Genomic DNA, 16,022 nt, shown 5'->3' with positions numbered 1-16,022 from the left:
GGGGCGGAGCGCGGCGCGTTCCGCCTTGCCCTGGGAGCAGCCGCTGCCTGTTTCCCAGACATGGCGGCCCCAGCAGAGCTCAGCGGTCTCAGCGACGAGGCAGCCTATGGCGCCTGCTCGGAGCCGGATGCCAGCACGAAGGTGAGGTGGATGGGGGTGATGAGGGCGCCTCGGGGCTGTTGGCACCGGGGGGTCTGCGGCAGCGCCGGCGTGCCCACCCCCCCCTGCTCTTCGCCGGGCGGACGTGCGGTGGCTGGGAGGCGGCATGGGGCCGGGCAGGGTCCCGGCATGGGCGAGCGAGAGGGGTGGCCGGGGATTGCTCGGCTGGGAGCTGCCGTCTCGCCTTGTGCAGGGAGACCGGCCCGGCTCGGTTTCACCATGGTGGTGAAGGGGGGATCCGCTGGGCCGGGCGTTGTGAGCCCTGGTCCCGTCCCGCCCCGCTTCCAGGCGGCCGTGTCGCACTCGGCCGGGTTTGCTGGTGCGCGGAGCGTCGGTCGGGCTGGAGCTGAGGCCTCGCCCGGCCGCGGGGTCACCCGGCGCTGCGGGGGCTCTTGAGCCAACACACGCCAGGGTTGCAAACAAAGTCCCCCCAAACACTCCAAACTTCTGTTTTATTTTTAATTAGGAGAATGATATAATTGCATTTCAGTTTTTCTGCCTTATATATATGTGTGTGTGCGTGTACCTGTCAATCTATCCAGCCATTCACTTTTCATCTGCTTAGTTGTGCGGTAGCCCTTGGTATATAAAGTTACCCAGTGGCTTGAGGAAAATAACCTTGCAGAATTGCAGGCCAGTTTTCCTGCCAAGATGTGATCAAGCTTGACAGAAATTCAATGCCTGTGCAGTGAAATAATAGATAGAATGAATTCAGGAGTTGAACTTTGTTTTAATTCTGTGTCTGCAGTGAGGCCCCATATCAAATAGTCATTTGCCTAGTGTGCTTGTGTGCAGAGCAGTTCATGTGTTGTACAGCTCCATGAAAGAATAATGAAGATAAGAATTATACCTTTTTTGATATATATTGAGTGACACCGATGTTGTTGGTTTTTTTATTTGTTTCAAAGGCACATTTATTTAACATAAATCTGTATGCGTAGGATTGGGAAAAAAGGTTTTATTTACACTTAACGTAGTAGTCTGTTTGTTACTCATAAACCTGCTAGGTTTAAATTGATTATTAACTGTCATCTTTGGTAATACCCATAGTTAAATTCTGGTGGATGTATAAATAACAAACCTTTATTTCCCACAGGATTTTATGTTTCAACAGACAATGTTAAGAGTAAAGGATCCTAAGAAGTCACTGGATTTTTATACAAGAGTTCTTGGAATGACGTGAGTAAAAGTAAATGCCACAATAAGTTCATTTTTTCCTACTGTTCTTCTGAAAAGTTTTTGTTATTTTGATGTAATTATACAAATTGGTCTAACTACATAAACAGTGCTGGCCCATCAACTGATTCCCAGTTGCACAGTTCATTAGTCTCTGAGAACTCCCACAGCACAGTTAGTGCCCAGACTGCAAATGAACTGGACTAGAAATTTCTTTTTTTTTTTTTTTTTCCCCCTTAAATAGGTCATTAATTATCAATGTATAACTTGCTTACTTCCTACTCACTTAGCCTGCAGCAGATAACTGGTTATAAGCACTGTCATAAAAGTAATCAGGAGTCATTGCTGTAAATCTTGAAATTATGTTTTCTACTATTTCTCAGAGGTGGTTTTGATCACCTCTGGTTATATTGATAACAGGCCAAGGCAATGGAAGCTGGAGGTCAAGTCCAAACTCGTTTTGTAAAAGGCTGTTGGGAGGCAGATGTGCAGCAGTAGCCTAACGTGTTTATGGTAAAGCTCCTTGCACATCCTTGACATTTGAAATAAGTTATTTCAAAACAACATTCCAGCATGTTTTTAAAGATCTTGAAATGAGTGCAGACTAAAATAAAATAACTACTTCGACTTTAGTGGAGATGTGGGTGTGAGAAAATAAAAATTAAATCCTTAGTAAGCTGAAAAGGAAATTAGATATAGTTTGTATGCCTGCTTGTTGTAGTTAAATGTCCTACATAAAAATGAAGTATGCCACACCATCTCTAGACATTAGTTGAAAATAAAGAAGTATCAAGTATTTCACAGGAAAGTGGATGACTTCTTGCATCTAGCAGCTTTTTGTGACCTCAAGTATTTTGTAGTTAAATTGTCACATTTGAAATTAATTTTATCATTACACCTAGCTATTGAAATTGTAAATATATTTAATCTAAAGATATTAGGTTTTTAGTCCTGCTGTGTTCTTAAACTTTGTCTGGTGCTAGTGAGCTCTCCAGAATGAATGTTTCAAAGTAAATATTTTTATTCTTTGGTGATATTTTAAAGTGGATAAACATAAAGATCTTCCCGAGGAAATATGGACAAGTAAACAGAGTGGCAACCTCAAGACACAAGTCTTTGTACTAGCTTTGCTATTCACATACTGATAGTTTGGCTTTTAAGCATCTGATTCTTCTAAATTTTGTAGGTTTGTAATGTGTTCCAGAGTGTTTCTATTTGATAGTTCAAAGTGTAGTTATTGTGGATTACAGTCAGCAAGGCAAAAAATCATAGCAATAATTCTTTCATGGGGGAAGCATTTTGGTTTATTTGCAAGCTACCTGATTACCCATTTAAGTTACTATTTCAAAATAATTGTTGCCATTTAGACTGCTTCAAAAATTTGACTTTCCTACTATGAAGTTCTCACTCTATTTCCTGGCATATGAAGATAAAAATGATATCCCGAAAGATAAAGCTGAGAGAACAGCTTGGACCTTCTCTAGAAAAGCTACACTTGAACTGACACAGTAAGTATTCATATAATGAGAGATGACATTTAGCTAACAGTGATTAAACAGAAGCGGATGAATGTAAATCCTGTCGGACTGAGTAAAAAATGTAATAATTACTGTGGAAACATCTTCATTGTTATATAGCCTTAAAATACAGCTGAGATCTTTCTCTTTTCAGAGCTCTTTCAAACCGCTAGGTGAACAGTGGTACATAAATATGAAATAATGCTTGCTGTATTTTAAGTATGTATGCCATCTGCATAGGGAAACGGCAGAATTTAGGAAAACTCAATGTGGTTAGAACTTTCTCTGGATCTCCAGAGCATCCTAATAATGGAAAACTGTTGCTTTTGGAATCTGATCAAAAGAGGTATTAATTCAAAACATACACTTCCTATAAACAGGACAATTTGGTTAATGCTACTAATTACCGTAATTGTGCAGAAAGAATCTCCCAAATACCCCACTGTCTTGCTTCACTTCAGGACCTGCTCCCCTCACTGTTTGTTCCCCAATGATGGGCAGATAAACTGACTAATGCAGCGCAACCTTCTCTCTAATGTGAATAAGACAGGAGTGTCCCTGACTCGTTCATATGTAGAGCCTGAATACTAGTGAAGGGGTATGAACATGGCCGGATTAGCCCTGAGACTGTCCTTAGGGCCTCTCACTGGGGAGAATCTTGATAATTTAATGAATGCAGCCAACAGCTGAAATTCTCTGGTTGCTTAGGAGAAAGAACTTACCCTCTTGAGGAAACTGAACATATAGGATTTGTTAATTTTGGTGCTTTTCTTCAATATGTATTAATTACTTCTTACAGCAACTGGGGTACTGAAAATGATGAAAAACAGTCTTACCACAATGGCAATTCAGATCCCCGAGGATTTGGTAGGTCTTCAGTTATGCGTTTGTAGTTATTAAGCTTTGTTTTATTGTGATTATATCTTTTCTGTTGTGTACTAGGGAAAAACAGAGTTTCAAATGTTTTTTAGAAAACATCTATATAAATTCTGTGCGAAGATTATTGGGAAGTGTGTGCTATAGGCTTTTTTAAAAATGAGAATTAGTAGAGAAAATATTTTAAACTTGTATGGATGAAAAGACTTTACTAGTAGGTTACTTTGAAGAAAATGTACTAGCACTGAGAAAGAAAGGAACTCACACCTCGTCCTTTTCTTCTCTTCTTCCAGCATGCATGCTGTGAAAGATTGTGAAAATAGGTAAACAAATGCGTTTCAGAGTAATGAGCCACAGTTATACTTTTTACAGCCTACTCCTTTGGCAAGCAATCACATGCTAATAGTAACTGCTGAATGAAGAACAATAATTGTTCTTGTGTATCATATTATCGTGCTGTTTAGAGGGATTTACCGTTGGATTTATATTTTATAGTCCACTGGTTAACCATTGTAAGCTAGAAGGAGAATTCCATTTGTCTGTAGCACTGAGGATAGTATTTGTGTGGTTCGATTTGATATTTTGAGTACTCGAAAGGTCACTGGCTTCTGAAATAAGTTTCATGTTGAATCCAGCCACTTGACATTTAAAGCTTCTGAATTGATTTGTAAGTTCAGGCCTTGCATAGGGCTAGTGTTAGTCTCTACAAATACAGCATTAATGATAAACTTGTACTGCTGAATTGAGAAAGTGCAGCAAAATCCTGTTATGTGGGCATGCTTCGAGAAAGGAAATACAGGTAAAACAGTTTGATTGAAAATCTTGTATTTTCCTCTCTAGATAATATTCTCGTCTAAACAATATGAGATATTTTAACTCTGAAGTTCCTATTTTAAAAGGAATTATCGAAAAGCCAGCTTTCTGAAGGAGAACAATGTTAATACCTCAAATGCTTTTCTTTCTGAAAACAATGTTTTTCTTGTATGCAGTCATATCTTAATGTGAACCATAGCATGGAAACTTTTTGCACAAGGTGAAATCTGAACAAACTTTTTCCTAGAACACCCAGCAATACTTATAGTGTATTTGACTCTTCTTACCTTGTTGCACAGGACACATTGGAATTACTGTCCCTGATGTCAATAAAGCATGTAAGAGGTTTGAAGAACTAGGAGTGAAATTCGTGAAGAAACCAGATGATGGTAAGTCTCTATCAGAAACGCGAATCCATTTTTTTCCTTGTTTTTAATATATCGTGTAGTAAATCTTTCTTGGAGCTATGTAATACATATCTAGTAGTTGTCACTGCTTAGAAGGTGCTAGAACTAGTTACCCCTGCACCCGTTTACACAGTGGGCAAAACTGAAAATAGATCCATCTTGGTAACAATAGTTAATCAGTTTAGCTATGTGCCTTCTGTATGTAGTCTGACCTTCAGTAAAATTCATGTGCTCTGTTGATGTCATAGTTTACTATGTTTACAGCTGCCTAGAGTTATTACAGAATTTACTTTTACATGGATCACATTCACACACGCACATCTGTTTAGTTCTTATCATATGAAAATAAGATATCTCGGAAGACATAATTACTTCCACCCATTAAAACTGAGTAATTCTTGACTTTTCTGGCTATTTTTATTTAAATCCACCTGATACCACATATTAGCTATTACAATTTTAACTGTTTAGCTGGCTTTGGTAGAAATAGCCTTGTTTGACTTGTATCATTTGTAGTAAAAAATGCATAATGTATAGCTCAAGAGTACATAAACAAAGAATGTCTGTGTCAAAATAGCCTAAAATGTGCGGTAATCAGTGGTGAAAAGTCTCACATTTTTCAACTGGATTCTCTTCCATGAAGAGACCTCATGAAAGTTTTAGGACAGATGTGTTCCAGACTGGACATCTGATACTTAGCAACAGGCACAAATCTGTGATACTTCTTCCTTCTGGCTATAGGAGCTAGGCTGTTGCCTGTACTGACGGTGGAGTTTTTTTTAGTTTGAAAGTAACATCAGTACATTAAGCTTCAGCTTACATGTATTGGAATTGATCTTCTAGATCCCTTGCTAGGGGAAAAAGAACAAGTAATTTAAAAGAAACTTGAGTGATTTTCATCTTATTCACTGTGTTTTCAGCTGAAGCAAATGTAAGAAGTGTAGCTGAAAACTCGAACACAGATTTTTAGATTTAAGAATTGAACTCAGTGTTTCTAGCAGAGTTTCTGAGCCCTTTTTAATTTGTTTGGCACCTATTGAACCCTGAGAGTGTTGAAATGAGAGATCTTGATTTTGATTCTATATCACTGCACAGCTCTAAGTATGTAGGAGGGTAAGTTTAGACTGCAAATGGAATAAATCACAGGAAAGAACTCTTGAAGTAGTCAAGAGAGATTGAGAGCAAAAGCTTATTGTTAACATTAAGAAATAAAATTGATGTAGCAAATGCCAAGGAGGAAGAGGAAGTTTTCGACTTAACATTCATTATTTGTGGAGCAGGCTGAAAGACCTGATGTTACTTTTTTTCCTATATTACTGAATCAAACATCTACTTTCTCAAGTTTTTGCAACTAGAATGTATTAAGAGTTGGGTTGGTTCTGTTACAGTAAATAGCCTGATAGAGCAAGTATAATCAAAAGTTTCTGGTTAACACTTTAAGATAATATGTAAAGCTGTGCTGTCCTGGTCTACGGTTGAAGAAAACTTTTGGGGACCTTGTTTTAATGAGAAATATTTTTTCCAACAGTAAAATTTAAAACACTTGGGCCTTGCGTTTTTGTGTTTCGTGAAGTGATGCAAATGTGCACTGTAAACCACATTGCGGGGAGAAGCAAACAAAAACCAGTAACATAAAACTTGAGTGTTGAGGTAGGACTGATGGGAGTCGAACAAGGCAGAGGAACACAGGACTTTATACTGGCAAAGCCAATTTGACAACATATGTCAAAACATCCTGGAGCACAAAGATATTTTCTGAATTCAGAGGATGAACACTTACAGGGACATATGGAGAAAACTTCAGTCAACAAAAGACAGAAATTCAGAGTGATTTGAAACTACAGCTTGGTTGAGAGTAAGACTGACAAATTAGTATACAGTGATCTAATGCTGTTTAAAAACTAATCTGGATGTTTTCAGAGTTAGCTGTCTAAATTTAACTAAATCTCATGCAAAAGAGAAGGTATTTTTCAAAGTAGTCATATTTGACATTAAGAACTAGTCATGTAGTCCTAACTTTATCTTGTATTTTTTTTCTGATAGGTAAAATGAAAGGACTTGCATTTGTTCAGGATCCTGATGGCTACTGGATTGAAATTTTGAATCCTAACCACATGGCGACTCTCTCTTAGTTCTACTGAAGTTTGTTCTATTAGATATGCCCCTGGAGAAAATCTATGACAGTGTGAAATTTTTGCATAATGGAGAGGAATCAGTTGTGTTCAGAGTCTCCTTGAAAACTATTCCCTGGGGCCTCACTGTACTTCCTTTTTTCTTGTTCTGTGCTGCCACTGCAATTTGTTTCCAATTAGGAATACTCAACTATTTGTTGGAAGAGCACTTACACAGATTCTCCTCTTGAACATTGATTATCTTAATATTTCACTGAACACTACCAAAAGACACGTAACCAGAAATCCACTGCATCTTATGTTGTTTAGATTTAAAATAACAACAACAAATAATCCTGTGTTACTACTGATGATCTTCAACAAGGAGGAAAAAAAATTCAGATTTTTTTTTTTAAATGAAGTCAGAAGATGTTGAAGGCTTCATGCCTTATCTTGTATACTAGAAAATAAAATGTCAGACTAACTTTGACTTGAGTAGTAGCATGTTTTTTGAAAGTCCTAATCTTTCTTACGTTATGCCAGGCAAAACTCTTTAAGGAGCAGCCTTAAACAGCCTTGCCTGGAACAAGAAACTTTGTAGATGCAGTAAATCAGTCCAGCAGAAAGAATTCTGTCTTTTGTCTTTTGGCTGCCAATTGACAGCCAAGATAAGAGGTCTAATTCATAGTGATCCTTCTTGTCTCTTCCAGCGCTAGAAAGAACTTGCTCATAATTTTTGTTTCACTGAAAGTCTTCAGCTATATTTAACTTAAATGCTCTGTACATTCTGTATTAGGAAGTTAATGAAAAAGAGTATCTGAAACAAGTTTCCTACTAGTAGACGTTTTAATTTGCCCTCTCAGAATGAGTGATGGTTACTGAAATGATACCCGTAAACAGCAGGAAAACTAACATTTACATATTTTACACAAATTATTTGGTTTTATGCTGCTCCACCTGCTTATGAACAGTGTATAAACCATGTTGGGTTTTGAAATCGTGTTGTCCCTTCCAACAAGGAAAAAACCCTCTGTCCTGTCTTGCTGTGGTTTGAGTAGCACTTAACTCCTACCAAGTCTTCAGTTATTTGACTGTTGAGTAGTGTAATGGCATTGCAGTTCACTTCCAAATAAAGCATTGGTGAGAACTGCAAAATAATTTTAAAGCAGTATGACCTCTTGCTTTGCTAACTGTTGAATCCTAGGTAACTGAAAGGCTACTTGTTTTGGTTCATGGATTCTTTTTTTTCAGAAGAAATCTTGTGATAATATGAATTGTGAGTACAGAAATGAAGAAGGTAAGTGTGTGACTTGGTTAGCAGGATGTCTTAGTAACTTAATGTGCGGACTTAATAATAACTGTCAATAAGTCCCTGGCTTAGAAGTTAAAACAGAAATGTAGAAAGTATTGCATTTGATTTCTACTATGATATTGTACATATTATGATGATGTAGATGTTAATAACAAAGTGTTGCTGTCCTACCTCATCTGAAAAATCCTTAATTCTGTCTGCCTCTTCTTAACAAGATAGCACACAAACTCAGTAATTTTACAGAGCTCCACATGAAAAATCATTCATAAAACTTAATCCAAGATATTTTACTTACCCTTGAAAATGAATAAAATAGATTATATCCTTCATCTGAGCCTTAGGTGTTGGAAAAATGAATGTGAAAACTGTTGCTCTGCTTAATACCTCCTATGGATTTGCAAATAATCATAAATTCATTGGAAGGTAGACATAGTAACTCAAAAGGTAAGGTTTTTTTTAGTTTTCTGTTTGTGATATGAATCAACCCTGACATTTTAAAGTGTCATTTGTATGGTATTTTCTGGCTGGTCTCTACCGTATCTACAGATACTGTGCTTTAGGTGGTGCCTTATCAGTGTCATTCTTATACAGTAGATTCTTTCCCTTCTTAAATATTTCCTAAGTTGCCTTTTTTTTTTTTGCTGCTTTTTTTTTCCCCCAACAATAAATGCTGTTGGTTCATGGTTGCATTCTCTATTTCTGCCCTCCTGTACTTCTGGAACTAATATCTGGCTGTTCCCTTTGTTGTTCTTTGTATGGTTGATAATTCTCCTGGATGTTAGGTCATTTTGATAGGGACAGTATAGTTACCACTGTGGGGAGTGAGATCTCCTGAGTAAGCGTGCTGTCTTAATAGCTGTGAACACATGATCTCACAGTTGTCTTCCTCCCGGATGTGGGGTTTTTGACATTGCATTCCCTGCCCCAAGCAGGCTAATTCAGCTTAATAGAGTGGCAAATATTTTCTTGAATGCTGGGTTAGTTTTATGCCAAGTTTATTAAGTGGAAATGAGGAGCTACTTCAAAGCTCCTTAGTTTCCTGAATGAGTAAATGAAGCTGTTCCTTTTAGCAGAAAGTTAGGCTGGCTCAGCTGACTCATGAAACCTCACCCTACTTTAAAAAAAAGGGACACAGTACTTTAGAACACCTTACAGCAGCAATTAGAAGAACTCTTCATTTAAGACTGTAGTGTAACTTTAGCATGATGTCTTCTGTAGTAGGATGACAACAGTGCCAAGAAGCATGAGAGCTACGGTACTGAGACAAAGCACACAGCTTACGTAGGTTTTGATGGTTAAACTATGTTTTCCATATACATCCCTTCTGCTGCTGGTTATTCTGAAATAGGAACTTAAAATGAAGCTCAACTGAAGCACAAGTGCTAACTGCAGCTACTATTCAGAATATCTCATTAGATTGTGTGAGTAGAAAAATTTAGATGAATGAAAATCTAGGTGAAGTTGTCTAAAACTCAATTTTATTTCAGGCAATACAGATGTTTCATGTAAAGCTTTATGACAAAGGCATTGGCAAGGAAAAATCTCAATTTTACAAATGTGTAACTTGGTTGTTCATATTTTATCAACAGTGTGTTTCACTTGGACTTGTTTTATTACATTTCAAAGTACAGGTGTGACTGGAAAAGCTATTGACCCAATTGTATGGAATTCAGTAATTAAAACCAGGATAGTTTGTAAATCCCATGAGTAAGTCAAAGGGTGTGTGTAGGTAGTTCAGTGGATAACTACATGAGGAGGAGCAGGCTCTGTCAAAGGTTCTCTGCTTAGTACTGAAATGGAAGCATGATTGCTAATCTTGGACTGAGTTTTGGTTTATGTACTTGCCGAAGCATATACAACATGATGAGGCAATAAAGAGGAAACAAGTAAAAAACCACTGGCATCTATAAACTAGTTATAGCAGTATCATGAAGTGGGCAATGTATGTTTATTGAAAAAAACCAAAAAATGTTACTGCTACTTGCCATACTAAGAGCTAATTAAAACTAGTATTCTCAATTATGAAATCAAAGAACAAACTAAAGAAAAACACTTAATGACAGTTCTTTTACCTTGCAACAGATGTTAAAGACTTTAGATGTAAAAACTTTTGAAATTATGTTCCCACTGATTACAGACTGCTATTTTTCCTTCTTCCAAGTCAGCACGTATTTTCTGCTAGATAAAGCACGGCATTAAATAGCCTGTAGTGCTTTGCCACTCGGAGGAGCTAAATTTAGCTTCATGCAGTACTGTAGAAATTAATCTCATGGTCACCTGGAGACAAGCCCACGTTCTTACAGACGGGCAGAGGTTCTCGGTTCGCAGGACAGCAGAGCCCACGCCGATGGGCAAGGGGCTGGCGAGCGCACCGTTACACCGGGACAAGGGAAACGTGCGGTTTGAATGCGGCTCCAGCGGCGCCGCAGCGGCCGCGAGGCCCGCCCTCCTCACCCAGCGCGGGGGGCGCCCGGGGCGGCTCCTGCTGAGGTGGGCCCCGGCGCGGTGCCGGCGGGCAGCCCGGCTCTCCAGCCGCCCTCGGCCCCGCGGCTGCCCCGAGCCGAGACCCAGGCGCTCTTCCCCGCCTCCGCTCCGCAGGTGCCGCTCTGCTACCCGCCGCCTCCGCTCTGCGGCCGGAAGCGGAAGCCAGACCCCGCGCGAACGGAACTACGGCGGGCGAAGCGCGCCCTCGCCACCACCGGACGCGCGCCTGCGCTGTTGCCGAGCATGTTCGCCTCCACGTCAGCACGCAGGAGGACGGCTGCTGTTGCTAAGTGACGTCAGCGCGCCGGTTGACGTAGCGACGGCGGCGGGGCCGGAGGTGGAGGCCCTGTCGGCGGCGGGGCCGGTGAGTGCCGGGGGAGCGTTACGGTCAGCGCGGCGGCCGCGTCCGCCCGGCGGAGAGGGTTCGTGAGGACCGGGCGGCGGCTCCCAAGGCCTCCCCCGCGGCGGGCTGCGGCCCCTCGGCGGGCCGTTGTGGTGCTGTCCTGGCTCCTACCGGGCGCGGACAGGTCGACCCGAGAGCGGGCCGAGGAAGAGCTGCCGGCGGGAGAGGGGGCGGCCCGCGGGAAGCAGCCGGGAGCGTTCGGCGTTGGAGGGGTCCCACCTGAAACGGCTTTTTGCGGAGGCGAGGGAAGGGGGCGGGCGGAGGTTGTCCCCGCGGCGCCGCCAGTCTTGGCAGGCGGCTTCTGGGGAGGCGGCGGCCTCGGTTCCCCGGGCGCGACCTTGGGCGGATCGCTGGTGCTCGGCCGCCCTCCGTTCCGTGGGTGTGATGGGCCCGTCTCACCTGCCTGCCCTTCTGCGTGCCCCTGCGCTTTGCAAGACCCTGTAGTGGCATTGTTTGTTTATTCGTTTGAGTATTAATTCAATATTTTGGCACTTTGATAGTACACACGATATTGTCACAGGTTCTTCTGGGGTCTTAGTACATAACTACTCTTGCAAGTTACGCACTGCTGCGATTTGTTGAAATTACTTTTTGATTTAAAAGAAGCTGTCATATTATCAGACTTTAAGAAAAAAGACAACTCAAAACAACTTGATGTAGTCTTGTTTGTCAAGCAATGCTCTTTGCTGATGTCATTTTTAAAGCACAGCACACAGACCCCTCCCAAAGCCCTGTGCTGGAGTCACTTAATTTTTTGAGTTTTGTGAGATTTAATTTGAGCCTACATGCAGTGTAGGTGTATTTAGCATGTTTTCTGTTACGAATTTATAAATCAGATGCTTGAAGTATACTGTTCTGTTGAGGTCTGTCTGCTCATGTTTATCTAAAAAAAAACCACTAGAATTTTTGTAAATGGCTCTTGAATACATTTTCATAATACAAGCGAAATATTTACATAGTATGTGATATTCTCCAAAACTACAAGATCCGCTTTGTCAAATACCTGTTTCCAATTTGCTGGATTAAGATGTGGTTACTTTCCAGTTCATAAGACTACCTAAAAATATTTTTTCTTCTTTCTCCCTTTCTATCTTTAAAGAAGATTAGTGTCTCTTGTGAGAGAATTCATAGACCGAGGTATCATCTGTTTAGCAAATTAAATACAGTTAATTTTTCCCACTGGCAGGTATGATGGGAAGAATAACAGTAATTTATACTTGTTGAGAGAAACTTATTATGTTGGTTATATATTTAAACAAATAAAGCCTCATATTTCGGTATTTCTTCACCCCATGGCTTTGCTTTTGTATTTGTAAAATTAAAGGCTTGCTCAGGAGAAGGATCTGCAACTGCCTGAAGTATTGTAAAAAAACCAAACCAAAACAAACCACAAAACGACCACTAAAACCCAAACAACTTCCCCAAAATCTTTAGCTAGGTAAGAACACTTAGAGAACTTTGGATATGTAGGGAATAAAAAGTATGTGGTACAGTTTGTATAGACTTGGCTTAATTAGGACACCTGTGTAGGAAAATGGTGTTTTCAAGGACATTAATCCTGTAGCAAAAATGTCAGATGAATTTTTTGTGGCTTACAGTGAACAAATGAACAGCAATATGTTACCACCTTTTTTGATGGTTAGAAAAATGAATGGTTGAAATTAAATGATGATGGCTCAAAAAAAAATTCTAATGCTATGTTCTAACATTATTAGAAATTTTCCCATAGAATAGAGGGATTTTTTTTTAAGAATTTATTTGCACAAAAATTGCAGCTGAGAAATATGCATCTCACTTTTGTGATAGGGTACATGCCACCACTTTGTGATGGTCTATATTTCATGCATTCTTTCAGGAAATGGTACAGTTGCTGCTGTGCAGTTGGATGTTGCTGAAGAGCATTTCTATGAGCTTGCTGTTCAATCTGTCAGTTGTTCAGAATGGCGAAGAACCCTAATTTTCAGGAAGCTGGTCAGCTGTCTACAGGCTACGTTCACTGTAGATCTTCGGACAGCTTTACTGGTGAGTGGACCAATGTATTTTCTTGAAATTTTAACTTAAGGGCTTACTTGTATGCCATTGTAACCAGCTTGTTTTGAGTGCGTTAGTATCTATTTTATATGTGTGTTCTAGAAATAATCTGCACTTAGTATATTGTTCTTTGTACCTAGCTAAACTTTTCTTGGTCTTCTATCAGAGGCATATGTCTGAGCAGAACATAAAACACTAGCACTATAGCACTTAAGTAATGGGCAAGTGTTTGCAGGTGAGCAGCGCGTAACTTCCCGTGTGCTTTGAATCAAAATATTTTTGATACTAAATTGTTATTTAGAATGTTGTCATTAGACGGCGTGGTTATTTACAATTAAACAGAGTTAACATCTGCTTTTCTTTTATTCCTTTCACAACAGAAAGGTTGGAGATGAGACTTAAAAGTTCTGTGAATTTCATCTACTTGATCGTGATCTGTATCTATAAATTCATACTGCATTGATTATGTTATTGGATACTAAGTATTAGAACGTATTCTTTTTCCATTTCTGTTGCAGTTTTCACTCAGTCAATTTTGTTATTGTTATTTAGAAATACAAGAGAGCTTCTGTAGTGAAGGTTCTGACAGAATCAAAACATTTACTCAGGTTATACTTGGTGCACGTGGAAATATTTACTAAAAATTCCTGTTTCCTGAGATGTTATCTTATTGTACTAGAACCTATGAGAACAAAATATTTTTAAATAAAAATACATGTGTATATCCATTTAAAAACCAAACCATATGTTTTCAAATAATGGTATGTTTGTACAGTAGCCTTACGGTCACGCCTACTGTGTTCTGTGAGGCTATGGTAATAGAGATTGTAATTAAAGTAATATTTTGTTGGACTTTACTTAAAGCATAGCAAGATGTTTTTATGAAGTAATGAATTACAAAAAATTGAAATACTACTCAAATTCTTTCCTATCAACTGAGAACCAATTCCTATTTCTAGATAAAATAGCGGTATAAGAGAACTCTATTGAAAATTGCCTTTGTGTAATTCTGACAAAATCTGTGTTATCTTGCTAGGTACAAACTAGATGATGAAGGAATTAAGTGTTTCAAGGGCATGAAATTATATGATCAGTGTTTATAATCCAGACTTATTTAATACAATTTTCAACTGTAGCGAAAGTCTGTTTACTTGCATTTATTTCTCAAGTTGCAATAAAGTTATCAGTTATGCAAATATTTTTCCTCATTTTATATAAAAAAAATTCCAAATTATTCATGAACAATTTCCTAAATTCCTTTTTCCATGCCTGATACGTTATGAAACCAACTTTTCCGTATTTCATTGAAACAGCATTGTTTTTCAGAGAGCTCCTTAGTGATAGCCCCCAGGTAGGGGAAGTGACTGACTACTGGTCTTTATTGCAGCACTGGTTTGAGAGTTGTTTAGTAAAGGTGTCATTGGGATTTTGCTGTTGTTGCTGTATTTTCTAGATCACCTTTCTATATGACGTAACGTGTTACAGATTACTTACTAAAAAGAAATATCGCAAGCTGAAAACTGTGGGGTTTTGTTGTTGTTTTTCTAGCCATGACACATATTGTGTAATATTGCATATTACCTTATGCAATAAGTATTGGGGTGCATTTTTCACATTCTCACTACTGAAAATCACCAGCATGAAGGCTGTCTTTTAGTGGGATCTTGGGCAGAAGCGGTTTGCTGGCCTTCTGACTTAACAGATGCCTTTTGAGATTGTTGCAGTTTTAATGGTGCCTCAAACTCACTGAGAAGACTGTTTTGCTGTGTTTATTTTTGGGGCATGAACAAAGCTGCAGCAGCTGTCTGCAGAAGCAGTTAATTAGCACTGAGTGCCTCCTGGAAATAGGTTATGGTGCTGGCAAGAGGTTTGTAAATGGCTTGGCCTTTTATTCTGAAGTTTCCTTAGTGTTCTACTTTGACTAGCAGGAAGAGTAAGCGCCTGTTTTCTCTGAACAGGGTGACATTGTTTGATGACAGAAGATGCCAGAGGGATCTTCAGGAAGGGCTTTGCCAAGCTCCTGGCAGTATCTGTCTTTTTAATCATAAATAATACCTGGAGTTGCAAATAGAAAAATATATGTTTAGCTACACAGGGAAGTTGTGAGCTCATAGCAGCTTGCCACAACTGAAGCAGAATATTACTTTCTTCTTCCTCAAACAAGAAATGTGCAGATCACTTCAAGGCTTGATGGAATTCCTACCATCAACCTAGTCTAGGAAGATCCAAAGTCATGCATTATTTGGTTCTATATTTTGAAGGCAGGACTGCTCTCACTGGGCTGCTTTATATGGAAAATCCACAGTACAGATGAAACTTGCGTTGGAAATGTGTAGTAGTAAACAAGTAAATGAGTTTGAGTGCTTCTTCAATATCCTAGTGTTACACACAGAAAGTACATAGGGCATGTTCATAGTTTTCATGAAGTTGCCAGTTTCCAGCACTTCGTGTCATTTAAGCATTTGCAAGGCTCCTCAGCCAGAGGTCTGTAGCCATGGTTTGAGTCCCGTGTTTCCTTCTGATCAGTATGTTCTTGCTTGAAACTGGCAATTTACTACAGTACAATGTACCAGCAATTTAGAGCATTAAAAAGTGAAACAAATTTGTCTTGCAGCTTACACACAGGGATTTCTAAGTTTCTACTTCCATCACTTGCTGTAGTTTAGAGTCTTGAACTGGCATCATCGGCTTATTAGCAAGTGTCCCCAGTTCAGACTTTGCCCTCTTCTGTAT

The 16,022-nt window shown here is 39.5% G+C and overlaps 2 protein-coding genes across 2 annotated transcripts in view; both read left to right on the top strand.

Moving 5' to 3' along the window:
- Positions 1-12: 12 nt before the first annotated feature.
- On the top strand, positions 13-9,054 carry GLO1 (glyoxalase I). The gene is made up of 6 exons (XM_065631468.1): positions 13-141; positions 1,256-1,338; positions 2,703-2,843; positions 3,652-3,719; positions 4,841-4,930; positions 6,992-9,054. Exons 1-6 carry the CDS (start codon positions 61-63, stop codon positions 7,078-7,080), a joined length of 552 nt encoding a protein of 183 aa, XP_065487540.1. The 5' UTR covers positions 13-60; the 3' UTR covers positions 7,081-9,054.
- A 2,072-nt stretch (positions 9,055-11,126) lies between these two features.
- Positions 11,127-16,022, top strand: part of BTBD9 (BTB domain containing 9) — a 119,607-nt gene continuing 114,711 nt past the window's right edge. Inside the window, exons 1-2 of the mRNA XM_065632816.1 lie at positions 11,127-11,219; positions 13,114-13,280. Coding sequence (XP_065488888.1) covers positions 13,199-13,280 — 82 coding nt within the window. The 5' untranslated portion in view covers positions 11,127-11,219; positions 13,114-13,198. The remainder of the gene's footprint in view (positions 11,220-13,113; positions 13,281-16,022) is intronic.

Source organism: Caloenas nicobarica, chromosome 3 (genome assembly GCF_036013445.1).
Source record: "Caloenas nicobarica isolate bCalNic1 chromosome 3, bCalNic1.hap1, whole genome shotgun sequence".
Classification (NCBI taxonomy): Eukaryota; Metazoa; Chordata; class Aves; order Columbiformes; family Columbidae; genus Caloenas; species Caloenas nicobarica.
This window is presented reverse-complemented; position numbering and strand designations above follow the sequence as displayed.

Bases quoted from the DNA above. Each gene is read 5' to 3' on its own strand.
- GLO1 (XM_065631468.1), top strand. From the start codon at position 61: ATGGCGGCCCCAGCAGAGCTCAGCGGTCTCAGCGACGAGGCAGCCTAT. The intron at 142-1,255 runs GTGAGGTGGATG...TATTTCCCACAG, and splicing joins AGCCGGATGCCAGCACGAAG to GATTTTATGTTTCAACAGAC. The intron at 2,844-3,651 runs GTAAGTATTCAT...TACTTCTTACAG, and splicing joins GCTACACTTGAACTGACACA to CAACTGGGGTACTGAAAATG.